A 13341-nucleotide genomic window follows, 5' to 3' on the forward strand; every position below is an offset into this window, starting at 1 on the left:
ATGTGTGATTCACTAAATTAACTTTGGATTTGATCTCACATCCAATATCTCTGATAATATCTTGGTTCAAATTGAACCGTGAATCAAACTGATGGTTTTTCAGTGCACATCTCACTGTAATATGACACGCACAGTGTCAGTAATGAAATTTCTCTGACTGTCTGTCTTAAGGTTATAATCAAGCAAGAACCAGGAGAGGTGCCCACTCAGCCGTCACCACAGCAACAGGTCGTCTCTACAGCAACATCCCAGCAGCAACAACAGTATGTGACTGTGAAGGGCGGTCACATGATAGCCATGACGCCGCAGAAACAGAGTGGGGCGGGGGCTGGAGGAGGGACTACACCCAGCAAGGTTTTTATTTATGCTTTTTTGTTTTGCTTTTACCATTATGTTAATGTTCATTTTGACTATTTATGTTTCATAGTTGTTTGACTCTTTAGTCACAAAACCGAAATCAGATTGTTCCATTCTTTGGCTGTATTTCAGTACCTAGTGAGCTACTAACCAAAACATTTGAGCATCAAAGCTCAGAGATTGTTCCGATCCACACATGATGTCCAAAATTGATGTCTAGCTAGTTCCATACTTCAGTTCTGTATTTCTATAGTTCCATCCCTTGTTCAATGCTGGCCGTCCTGTCTTGAGAGAGTTTTTGAAACTGGAGTGCGCTGTGGTCATGCGGTCTAAACATATCTCAGGTCATTGTGTCTCTGTGGACGTCCTACTCGTGTCTTTACGGCAGCCTTTTTTTAGCATCTGAGAGTCAAAGTCGCTCGTACATCCTGTTTAGAGACTGTCCATCTACAATACGCCACTCTACACAAAAAATACATCTTAATTCTCTTACTCTACAGTAGAGGCTTAAGCATTTATTTCTTGATTCTTTTTTCCATATTTTTAATATTACTCCACAGATCTCAAGGTTTGAATTCAAGCCATTTTCTATTTGATCTTTATAAACTATATAATTTGAACATTTAAAGATGCATTTCCTCGTTCTGGCCCATTTACAGTTAAATGTCCAGATCCTTAATGTTATAAAAGATTTCTTTTTTAAATAAACAATGTTCTTTAATAATATTTCTTTTAATAAAAATAATATTGTATTTTTGATTAGATAAATGCAGCCTTGGTGAGCAAAAGAGACTTCCTTCTGAAATATATAAAAATCTTACTGACCCCAGACTTTTAAATGGAAGTATACTTAATTTTTAATTATACTTAATTTTAAAAATATGAGCGTTTTGTATTAAAAGGAGACCAAAAGTCTTACTTTTATTGTATGTTTATAAGTAAAGCTTTATTTATATAGCACCTTTTAAAAACAGTGTTTACAAAGTGCTTTACAGAAGAGAAATACATGTGTGAGTTCACAGAAAAGAAGAACATACACACATAATGGAAATAAGATAAAACAATACAACGATAAAATAAATCAAGGAAAGGCCCCAGTGAGCAAATGTGTTTTGAGATACTTTTTAAAAGTGCATAGTGAGTCGACTGGTTTACGATAGCTCAGTGTTGCAATTAACAAGTTTTTCCAGTTGCAGAGTAACTGTGTGTGTGTGTGTGTGTGTGTGTGTGTGTGTGTGTGTGTGTGTTTGTTTGTTTGTTTGTTTGTGTAGGTGTTGGGGATTCCACTGGGCTCTGCCGTCAAACAGGTCTCCATGAGCAGCGGGCAGATCTTGGTTGCTAAGTCCAGCCCCTCTGTGTCCAAGGTGGTGGGCCAAAAGCAAGTGGTAGCACAGGGTGTCGCTAAGGCGATCGTCAGTGGAGGAGGCAGCGGTGCAAGCAGCATTGTGGGACAGCAGGTGCATGCTGTTACCAAGGCAGCCACAGGGTCTGGAGGAAGTGGCAAGAGTGGAGGTCAGAGTTCATACACTTTTTCTTGACCCTCATCATAATGCCACAAAGTAACTCATATAGTTCGGCTGATCTCTACTATGCTGTGTCTTTCTTTTTAACAAAATGAATTGCCTAACTAATCTTAACCAGGGGTGATGTGACAAGTTATCAGCATCAGGTTGTTTTTCCGTCCTCACTGAAAACAAAACACTGCACAAAGTTATGATCTAATGATATCTCAGTGAGATTTCACTGTGGGAGGTTGTGATTTGTTCGGATGTATGAATGTGTGTCTGAATTGTAAAATAAAATTGTGTATGTAGTCATTTTTAGAAGGTGAAGTGTGTATATGTGTGCAAAGTTCAGAAAGCATTTGTCTTGCCAGGGATGCTAATTAAGATGTTCAGAATAGCAGTGTGTGTGAAAACATTTGTTTGCGTGTTTGGAGAAGTGTTTGTCAGGCTGATCAGCAGATGTTGTGCTGAGAGGGGAATTTCACAGGGCTAATCTAAGTGTTTGTGTGGCTGTACTGCAGTGCCGGTGCACTGAATAAACCATTAGGAATTGCCATTACTCAATCTGACACTTGTATCTCCCTGCTGCCACAGGGGAAACAGGATTTAGTTTGATTAATTTTTAAAAACACCCATATGTGGATGTGTATTGAAAGCTTGTTTTAGTGGTATATGAAATAGACTTTAAGCTTTGTTGCTATATTCTTTACAGGCTCATGTTTTACACTTTTTGTCTCATGAGTCCACTTATAATGTCAGTAGAGGTTGCATGGCAACAAAATTAGCTATTTTGACTCTTAAAGGGAAAGTTCAGCAAACAAAAAAACAAAAAAAAACATAATAATAATAATTATTATTATTATTTACTCGTCTTGTATGTTGTGCCAAAGTATGACTTTTTTCTTTCATGAAGCACAAAAAAATAAAAATAAATAAATAATGGTAGTGTACTTAATTTTCAAAGACATCTTTTATTCTCACCAAGGCTGCATTTATTTGATCAAAAATACAGTAAAAACTGTAATATTATTAAATAATACTACAGTTTAAAATAACTGTTCATATTTTAATATATTTTAAAATGTATTTTTTTATTCCTGTGATGCAAAGCTGAATTTTCAACATCATTACTCCAGTCTTCAGTGTCACATGATCCTTCAGAAATCATTCTAATATTCTTGGTGCTCAAGAAACATTTCTTATTATTATCAATGTTGAAAACAGTTATTAATATTTTTTGAAAGAAGTTTCATGCTCGCCACACCATTCATTCAGGCATTTAAAATACAGTAAAAACACTAATATTGTGTGAAATATTATTACAGTTTAAAATAACTTTTTTGTTTTTTAATATATTTTAAATGACAAAATTCATTAATATTTTTAATATAAATATAAATTGTAAATGTAATAAATGTAACATATAAATTGTAAATCTAAATTTTGTAAAATTGAAAATGTCTATACTTTCACTTTTGAATTGATCATGCTTAAAGGGATAGTTCACCCAAAAAATGAAAATTATCCCATGATTTACTCACCCTCAAGCCATCCTAGGTGTATATGACTATCTTCTTTCAGACGAACACAATCAGAGATATATTTAAAAATATCCTTGCTTGTCAAAGATTTATAATGGTAGTGAATGGGGGGCCTGTTTTGAAGACAAAAATAAATGCATTCATCCATCATAAATATAATCCATACAGCTCCAGGGGGTTAATAAAGGCCTTCTGAAGTGAGGCAAAGGGTTGTTGTAAGAAAAATATCCATATTTGAAACTTTATAATCTCAAATAACTAGCTTCCGCCAGTCGACCGTACGCATCAATTTGCGGCGGAAGAGTGAACTCTGACCTGACTCATGGATAATGGTATAATTTTCATCTTTGGGTGAACTAATCCTTTAATAAAAAGATTAAAAAGATTCATTTCTTTTCTATTCCCATAAAATGAAAACATATAGCCGCCATGTGCTGACAAGGACAAAAACACCATGAAAGTAGTTAATGTGGTTCAGAGCCATACAGTTGCTTTCAATGAGGAAAAGGTCAAGTTGATATTTACTGAAACTTCCCTAATCTCTTTTGTCCTTATTCAGACTTTATTCTCTGATACTGTACTATTTCTTGCTATAATATGTTTATCTTTGTTGTAATTGTTTTATTGTTTTTTTTTTTGTTGTTGTTGTTTTTTGTTTTTTTTATTTGTGTTTTTTTTTTTTTTTTAGTTATGGCAACCCTCCAGCTGCCTGCAAATAACTTGGCAAACCTGGCCAATCTGCCTCCAGGCACCAAACTCTACCTGACCACCAACAGCAAGAACCCAACGGGCAAAGGCAAACTGCTACTGATCCCCCAGGGAGCCATTCTGAGAGCCTCACACAGCGCAGGTCAGACATACACTGACATGCTACATGTATCATGGGATTTTAGAACTATCATTATCTCTCTGGACCTGTCTACATCTGGTATTAAGATGTGTTTTGGTCAATCAAATCATAAGTAGACGAGGGAGACACATTGAGACCTGTTTACATCTGGTGTTTTAGTCTATCTAATTTTTTTTTGTCTCTGTCTGTAGGCCAGCAGTCTCAGAGTTCTGGTTCTGGAGGGTCGCATTCCTCCAGTGGTTCCTCAGGGTCTGGCAGCCTGCCTTCCAATTTATCTTACACTTCTTACGTCATTAAACATACTCCGCAGGTAATAGTCTTTGCTGTAAATTGTTTAAAGTCAAGATTTTGACACACACTAACTCTGTAGAATGGATCCTGACATACTATTTAGTTCAATTTAAACAGCTATAATTTGAAATCTTACTCGTACTTTTACTTTGTTCACACAGTAACTCTTGCACTACTCTATAAATGACCTCTATTAAATGTGTTTAGCTCAGTATGTGCTCTTGTTGTCCAAAGCAATGTCCAGTCAAAGACACACACACACAGACACATCCCAAAAGCCTTTCCCTGTCAGTTTGTGTTACGTTGACAAAGTCACTATTGATCTTTTCAGGGCACATTTTTGGTAGGCCAGCCAGGGGGCTCTGGAAAACAGAGCTCTGGTGGTCATGTGGCATCGAGTCCTGCTTCCAGTACTCAGCAGGCCATTCGGGTCACAGCAGGACAGAAGGCAGCCATTTTGGCTCAGGTCTGTAACAAAGTAAGGACTTAACAAAATCTGTGAATTTTTTTTTTCTTTGTTTTTTCCTTCTACTTTATATATTTATATTGCTACAGGGATGTGTAATGTAATGTTATTCAATGTGTATTCCAATAATTATTATAAGTGTTAAAATTATTACTATGATTTAATTTCTATTAAAGTTATTTTATTTATTATATAAATATAGAAGCATATTGGATAATAGACACATGTTTAGGTAATGCTGTAGGTTTGTTTTTGCATGCAAGGTAATGCAGTTGAAAGATATTTTGCCTTTATTTCGCAGTACCTGACCCCATTTAACTTTTAATTAAATTCAGCATGCAAGCTCACAATTCAGAATTTATTTTCTCTTTGGGTCTGTAGATAGTGATGCAGAAAACACTGAGATGAATTCAACAGCACATTAATTTCTCTTGCTAAAACAGTCAGTCCGCTTCAATAAAATAAAGAAATAAAATGTTAAAACACACACACTCACATGACCCAGATTGAGTGGGATCAGTTTAGCTACTGTATAAAAGCAAACGTATTCAGGGGTTTGCCATTATTTCCTCCCTCTCCGTCACTGATTTCTTGCTTTCTCTTGCTCTCTCTCTCCATCTCATTGATCTTTCTTTATCTTTTTTCTTTTTTTCCACTTGCTGCACTTTCATTAGTGTTACACAACGCCTCTTCTGAAGAGCTCACACTCTCTAGAGCCCTTTCTATGTGTGTGTGTGTGTCCTGATTATCAGATAGAGGCTAATGAGTATGCCTGCAGCTGACATTTGAGCTGTAATTCAACCTGTAAACACACGCTCATATGCCTTTCTTCCTTCTTTCCTTCCTTCCTTCTTTTGCTACCTTTCTTCTTGTTAATTATCAATTTGAATCTTACCCTCATTATTCTCATCATAAAGTGCAGCACATAGGGCACCATGATTTCTGCTCATAATTTTTCTATTATAATTCTCAGTACAAGTAAATCAATCCTTTTCCTCTGGTGTGATAGACCTGCTAGAAATTGTTTGTGTACAGTAAAATGATTATACATATCGTTCAGCACCTGACATACTTGAGTACTCTGGAGGTCATGGTGGAGTGTTTGTGTTTGAAGGGTATTTGCTGTGTACTTGAGAGAGAAGGAATATTAGAAGGAATGAGATGGGCCTTAGGAACTGAACATGCAAGAATGAGTGTGAGAATCAAGTCTTCTTGCTAAATCATTGCATTTGCTTTATGTGAAAGAGATACTTGCAGTCTTTTTCTCAACCTCTTTTTAAGGCCAGTGAATATATTTGCGTGAATATTAAAGTACATTATTGCCAAAGTGGTGTAGGAAAACAAGTTTTGGTCAATCGGATCACAAGTGGATATTTTGATATTTTAATCCGTTTCTTTTCTCCACTTTCAACCACTTCTGTCCTGATTTCTTCAAGAGGAGGGTCTATGGGCGGGTAAATGTATGTTTTTTTTTTTTTTTTTTTTTCTTCAGATCTTTCGATTTAATGGACAAAGTAAGCTTGCACAATTTACATATAAATGCTACTGGAGATGACAGAAAAACATATGTAGAGCGTCAGCTTTCGTTTCTCCTCTGACAGCCGCAAGACCAGCCGAAGGCAGTGAGTGCGTTTTAGAAATAAGGAATGGTGAGAGAACATTGTGCTTGATACGTTTTTCATCTTCAAACCAAACTTGGGTCTTCAGTCGACAATGTTTAAATCCCTTCTGGCTAGCGCGTTTTCCATAATTTTTAAGTGTTAGGTCAGCAGGCGGTTTTTAGTGGCAGTTCGAACGCATTCGACCACATAAGCATTTCTACTACGAAAGCAATCCGCTCACGTGTTTTCGACTACCTCTGGAAGTGGTCGATAGTGGACAAGCTCAAAATTTTTTACACCCCATTTACACCTGTATTTAGTGTCATCCACTTGTGATCAAATCGACCAAACTGCATCTTAATACCAGTTGGAAACAGGGCCTAAGACTCAATCTGTTTAAATTTGCTGCTTATGTATATATTTTTGGGGTTTTCAACTTCTTTTTCAAACTTCATTTGATTGACAGGTGGTGGGTGGGTCTCAAGGTTCTCAGGTGAAGCTGTCAGATGGCTCAGTGAAGATGGTAACAGCTGCCGCAGCAAGTCACCTGAACAAACCAGGCACAACAACCCTGAGAATGACGGGAGGTGTCATCACTGCCACAAGCTCCACCCCAACAACTCCCAGTTCCACGCCAACCTCTCAACAGGTAAGAGATGTATCTTTTTTCAATATTGTCTGACAAGGCGTGACACATTGACTTGAGAATTGACGTACGTAGCAGGTAGCTCCGTCCTTACCATCATTATGTTGCTTTGACATGATGGAAACTTGTCTTGTGCATGGGTCACGAAGTTAATATATTCAAGTCACTTTCTCTATCTACAGCCTGTCTAATGTTTTTCCCTGTACAGTCAGCAGAAGCCACTGGAACATCCTCCACTCAGCCATTACCTCAGACAGCTAAAGCACCACCGCAGCACCCTGTGCTTGTAGCTGCCAATCAAGCTGCGGTGATCAGTGCGGCCAAGAGTGCTAGCTCTGCCGCCAACACAGCAAAGAGTTCTGCCTCTGGCACTGGAGCCGTAGTCACAGTCGCCAAGACCGTCAACATGCCTCTCATCAGTCTGTCAAAGGGGGCAGGGTCGTCTGTAGTGGGCGGGTCCAAAAGCTCCAGCCCCTCATTGGTCACTGCAGCATCACTGATTGGTGGAGGAACGCTCAGTGGGAAAACTGCTGCCACCATCTCAGGTAACCAGTCATCTACTTGCCAGAGTTGGCAAATATTTGGTCCGTAAAGGATTAGTTCAATCCAGAATTAAAATTTCCTGATAATTTACTCACCCCTATGTCATCCAAGATATTCATGTCTTTCTTACTTCAGTCAAAAAGAATTTAAAGTTTTTGAAGGAAACAGAATTTTTCTCCATATAGTGGACTTTAATGGGGACCAACGGGTTGAAGTCTAAATTGCAGTTACAGTGCAGCTTCAAAGAGCTCTACACAATCCCAGCCGAGGAATAAGGGTCTTATCTAGCGAAACAATCTGTCATTTTCTAAAAAAATAAATACAAATTTAAATACGTTTTAACTATAAATGCTCATCTTGCACTAACTCTGTGATGCACGTCCACGACTTCACACATTACGTAATCACGTTGGAAAGGTCACGCATGACGTAGGCGGAAGTACTGAGGAAGTACTGACCCAGTGTTCTTTGAAGCTGCACTGAAACTGCAATTTGGACCTTCAACACATTGGTTCCCGTTGAAGTCCACTATATGGAGAAAAATCCTGGAATGTTTTCCTCTAAAACCTTAATTTCTTTTTGACTGAAGAAAGAAAGACATTAACTTCTTGGATGACATGGGGTTGAGTAAATTTTCAGGCAATTTTAATTCTGGAGTGACTAATCCTTTAAGGTGCAGTCACATTTACCACATTTACAATTTTCGCCAGTAAAATCCAGTCATTTTAATAGAAATCCAAATCATCTAGATTTTCGCATGATGGTGAAAGATTTCCCCACGCAGATTTCACAACTGGTTGAAATTGGTGATGCGAATTTGCAGCACTGACCAACAGAAAGCTGCTTGGTTTGAAATGTGACTTCTTTGTGAGCTGTGCTTCATATATCGCTGCACTATTGACAGTAGACAATGGAACTTTTTTGCCCACAAAATTTCGCTAATATGACCACATCTTTAGAATGACAAACCGCTAAAGCTCTCACAGACTCTCAAAGATCCCAAATGTAATTTTAATCTGTTGACTGAAAGGCCTTGACTATTAGCTTCAGGAGTGAAATAAATATTTCTCAACACAGTGAATAAGTGGTGGGTTATATGTCACAGTCTTATAACTTTGTATATTACAGTAACTGTATCATAATTCGTGAATGGAAAAATGAAAAATGCATATTTTTGGATAATGCAAGCTGTCTACCCCTTCTCTGAATTAATTGCCATAAAGTTCATCCATCCATATCTTGAAATGCATCATTTGTTGAGTTTTTTGGCCACAGTTTTGTGTTCAGATATGATTCTCTTCACTTGCAGGTATGTTGAAGTTGCACCCAGCTCAATCCAGTTCCCAGCAGACGGTTCTCACCATCCCAGCAAATCAGCTGAAGCAGCTCAGTGTGGGCAGTGGGTCCTCGGCGCTGCAGACTATCTTGATGCCTGTTGGCAAAGGTAACAGCACCCTGTTCCTCTGATGCCCACACAGCCTTACTCACGCTCCTGTTCTCTACAGTCCCGAAGGCTATGAGTCTGTGTAATATTTTAAAGTTAGACTTCTTATTTTCAACTTCATGCTCTAGTTAACTATTTTGAAACATAATGACACTCTGTTCCAAAACCTAAAGAGGTGACTTGTGGTTGTAGTTCAAGGCTGATAACCAAAAGATTGTAGGTTCGATCCATGATTTATCACATTTGTGATCTTTAGCAAGGTGATCTTGCATGTTGTGATGGGCCGTTTCAGGTTGTGGAGTTTTAATTCTGCCAGCCTTCATGGACTGACATTTTTTTTGTCAGCCATGTTGAGCCTGCCAGATTGTATTTATCAGAGATGTTTGTTTTTGTTTAGCATTCATCAGCGATGACAGTAATAGGTGAAAAGAGCTTCAGAGACACTCTCCTGTCAGATATGGTTTTCATTTTCTCATTTTGCACTCTCTCTACCTGGTTGCTAGCTTTGTTTCAGATTGATCTGTGCGGCACAGTGGCAGTAGAAGCTGTCTCAGTTTGGTTTATTTATTGTTGAATGAATACAGTACATCAGTACATCAGAGCAGTAAGACAGGCCATTTCCTGTAACAATATGCAAGCTGTTGTCATAGTGATAGAGAGGGATACGAGTAAGGAAGAAAGTAATTGAGAGATTACAGGATTCAGTGATTGAGAAATAGCAGGCTTGAGTGCTCTTAACATTTATGAAAGACAACTGTATGAATCAGAACATAAAAAACACTTTAATGTTACCTTAGTCATGTCCGAATGATGGTTTTCACTAAATTAGCACTAGGGGTGGCCATTTTATGAAATGTAACTTCATAAAATGAAAAATGTTATTTCCAGATAATATATAGTAAATATAAATATAGTTATTTGCATACTACAATATAGCAAAATCACTATCATCACCATGCAACAGATTTAGTTATTTAGTACTTTACATAGTCCACCCAATCTAGTTATTCAAGTTACTTTAGAATAGTTCACCCAAAAATGTAAAGGGGACCTATTATGCCCCCTTTTACAAGATGTAAAATAAGTCTCTGATGTCCCCAGAGTGTGTATGTGAAGTTTTAGCTCAAAATACCCCACAGATAATTTTTTATAGCATGTTAAAATTGCCACTTTTTGGGGTTGAGCAAAAACGCGCCGTTTCAGTGTGTGACCTTTAAATGCAAATGAGCTGCTGCTCATGGCCTAAGAGGGCGGAGCTTCAAGAGCTTGATCTCCCCTGTCAGGATTCAGTCAGGACGCACTATAATGTCAGAAACTGCGAATACATGCTGCATGGAGATAGAACAAGTATTGTTTAGTTTAATTACGGTTATAACTTATATTGTCTTCTTGTTTTTATCCACTAAATTTGTACAATTACGGATGAGTTTTATAACGTTTATTGTACTTCACACAAAATATGAAGCGTCCGTTTTCATTCTAGAAAATCTCTGTAAGAGCTTAATAAAACACAGTGCAAGTGTGCATTAAAATATTATCCATAAACTCTCTCTCTCTCCCTTGCATTATCATCAACATACACAGCGAATTACACAGAAACACTCATTACAACTAACAGTAAACAAACATATAAAGACCTTATGCCTTTTTGGATGGTGCTTAATAAACTGGTAAACTTTATAACCGTAAATCAACTCCGATGAACTGTAATAAAGTGCTCTCACCTTCATTACTGCCATATCCAGTATCACTCTGGAGGCTGTAAGCTGGATCACGAACAGTTACTGATCTATCCTTGAGTAACAACTTTTTAGCACAACCTTTGTTTTGTATTGTCCCTTTGTATTGACATTCATTCACAAAGTCTGGTGTGAAATTATTCGCGCAGACAAACAAATTTCGGTAGAGTTGAGGAAGCATTTTCTTTGAAAACAAAATGAATCCACCTCATCTTCAGCAGCTCAGATTTAGGGAGTAAATGGAGAGAGCTATGTGGATTAATCCATCCAGCTACAGAACACCTAAAACGCTTAGGAGACATTCTCATCAGTGCAGCGATGGTGGACTGTGAACTCGCTGTGAACTCGCTCAGGGCGGTTCTATGTTAAAACGGTAGTGTCTGTCAACATTCATGGGCGGGGCCTGTGGCTAATGTGACGTCATATTGCCAAGGATCTGGAAACAGCTTGTTCTGAGACACTGCTTATGATTTACGGGGATTAAAAAAAGGGGTGGTTGGATTTTTATCATTTTAGGATGGTTGTGTACACACAATGCCAACACACATTTATAGCCAAACACCATGCAAAAGTGAATTTTGCATAATAGGTCCCCTTTAAGTTCTGTCATCATTTACTCACCCTCAAGATGTTCCAAACCTGTATGCATTTCTTTCTTCTGTTGAATACAAAAGAAGATATTTTGAAGAATGTTGGTAACCAGAGAGTTGACAGACCCCATTGACTTCCATAGTATTTTTTACCTACTATGAAAGTCAGTGGCTACCTTCAACTGTTTGGTTACCAACATTCTTCAAAATATCTTCTTTTGTGTTCAACAGAAGAAAGAAATTCATACAGGTTTGGAGCATCTTGAATGTGAGTAAATGATAACAGAATTTTCATTTTTGGGTAAACTATCCCTTTAAGGCTACACATTGTGTTGCTGCCAGTCTCTTGTGATCAGAAAAGCAATTTTTGTAGCCTTTGTAGCAATTAAAGTAAACTTAAAAGCAATTATTGGTGCTAATGGTATCCCAGATGACCCAAAATTTACATTTTTAAATGAATGCATTTAGCAGATGCTTTTATCCAAGATGGCAGATAATTACCAACGGATAAAAAATGAATACTGCACACTAATATAGAATACTTTTGTATTATGGCTTGTCTATTAATGATCCACAAATAATAAAGTCAAAGTTAATTTACCCTTGTGCCTCTGAATCATTCGGGACTATCCAGAAAAGATTTTTCCTTCAGGCCTAGTTAGCTGTAAAATAGATACAATATCAATCACATTTCCAAGGCACAATCTCTGCTGTTCATTTTGTTACAATAGCTTTGGTAAAGCTATTCGATGGGTGAAATAGACAGAAAGAAATTTTAAATGGCGAACCAAAATTACTTGAGTGTATAGTAATATAAACTTATGGACGTCCAAAAAGTGCTGCTCTGAAAAAGCATGAAATCAGCAATATCTGACATAGCAGTTTGTTTTTATACCGTGATACATTTTTTCAGGGTTCTTTTTATGAATAGAGAGTTCAAAAGAACAGCATTTATTTAAAATAGAAACTTTTGTACCATTATAAATGTCTTTACTGTCACTTTTGATAAATTCAATGCGTCCTTGCTGAATAAAAGCATTAATTTCTTTTAAAAAAAACCTTACGGACTCCAAACTTTTGACTGTTAAATAAACCTGTGTGTTTTGTGTTTCAGTTGTGCCGTCTGGTGCTAAAGCATCTAGCAGCAACACAACCACGAGTGGAACTGCTTCCTCAGCATCCACACCTGTAGCTCAAGGTAAGATGTACTGTATACACACACACACACACACACACACACACACACACACACACAGTGAAAATAACATCAAGGAGTTATACGTGTATAGCTATTCAATCCACTGAGTTCAAACTTTTTCTTTACCTCTGTTGTGCTTGTCTTGTTACATAGTTAAAACTGAACCTGGTTTGGTTGGCTCCACTTGTACAACTCCAGTACCCCAAACATCTGCTCCAGCCTCTTCAGCACCCACCTCTGCTCCTCTGGCGACAACCCCTACATCCACAGACACAGCTGCTATTAAAGAAGAACAGGGCATGGAATCTACAACACATGAACTCATCAAGTAAGAAGCACACAATGTGTGTCTCAGTTCTGACCTTTCTGAATATCTGTGTTTCCCTAAGGATTCTGTTTCTGCAGAGGGTCATTGACACCCACAGATATGCACATTCACCATTGTAAATGTTTTAATTAAATGTTGCCATAGCAACAACCAGTCAGTAATAATACTGATGTAATTGTCATGAAACTTTAAAAAAAAATTGATCTTTAAAGATTCTTTAAAATAGTGCTGACATATTGAGT

At 37.5% G+C, this 13341-nt stretch overlaps 1 protein-coding gene across 3 annotated transcripts in view; it reads left to right on the forward strand.

The window, feature by feature from the left end:
• The window catches only part of yeats2 (YEATS domain containing 2), a 38733-nt gene that overhangs the window by 17891 nt on the left and 7501 nt on the right, over positions 1–13341 (forward strand). For 2 of the 3 annotated variants that reach the window (XM_051868474.1, XM_051868482.1), the window contains exons 14-23: positions 172–354; positions 1629–1869; positions 4092–4253; positions 4445–4563; positions 4876–5022; positions 7078–7260; positions 7466–7802; positions 9110–9244; positions 12688–12771; positions 12925–13099. In XM_051868474.1, coding sequence (XP_051724434.1) covers positions 172–354; positions 1629–1869; positions 4092–4253; positions 4445–4563; positions 4876–5022; positions 7078–7260; positions 7466–7802; positions 9110–9244; positions 12688–12771; positions 12925–13099 — 1766 coding nt within the window. The remainder of the gene's footprint in view (positions 1–171; positions 355–1628; positions 1870–4091; positions 4254–4444; positions 4564–4875; positions 5023–7077; positions 7261–7465; positions 7803–9109; positions 9245–12687; positions 12772–12924; positions 13100–13341) is intronic. The other variant, XM_051868493.1, reaches the window with a different exon arrangement.

The sequence above is a fragment of the Ctenopharyngodon idella genome, chromosome 2 (genome assembly GCF_019924925.1).
Source record: "Ctenopharyngodon idella isolate HZGC_01 chromosome 2, HZGC01, whole genome shotgun sequence".
Classification (NCBI taxonomy): domain Eukaryota; kingdom Metazoa; phylum Chordata; class Actinopteri; order Cypriniformes; family Xenocyprididae; genus Ctenopharyngodon; species Ctenopharyngodon idella.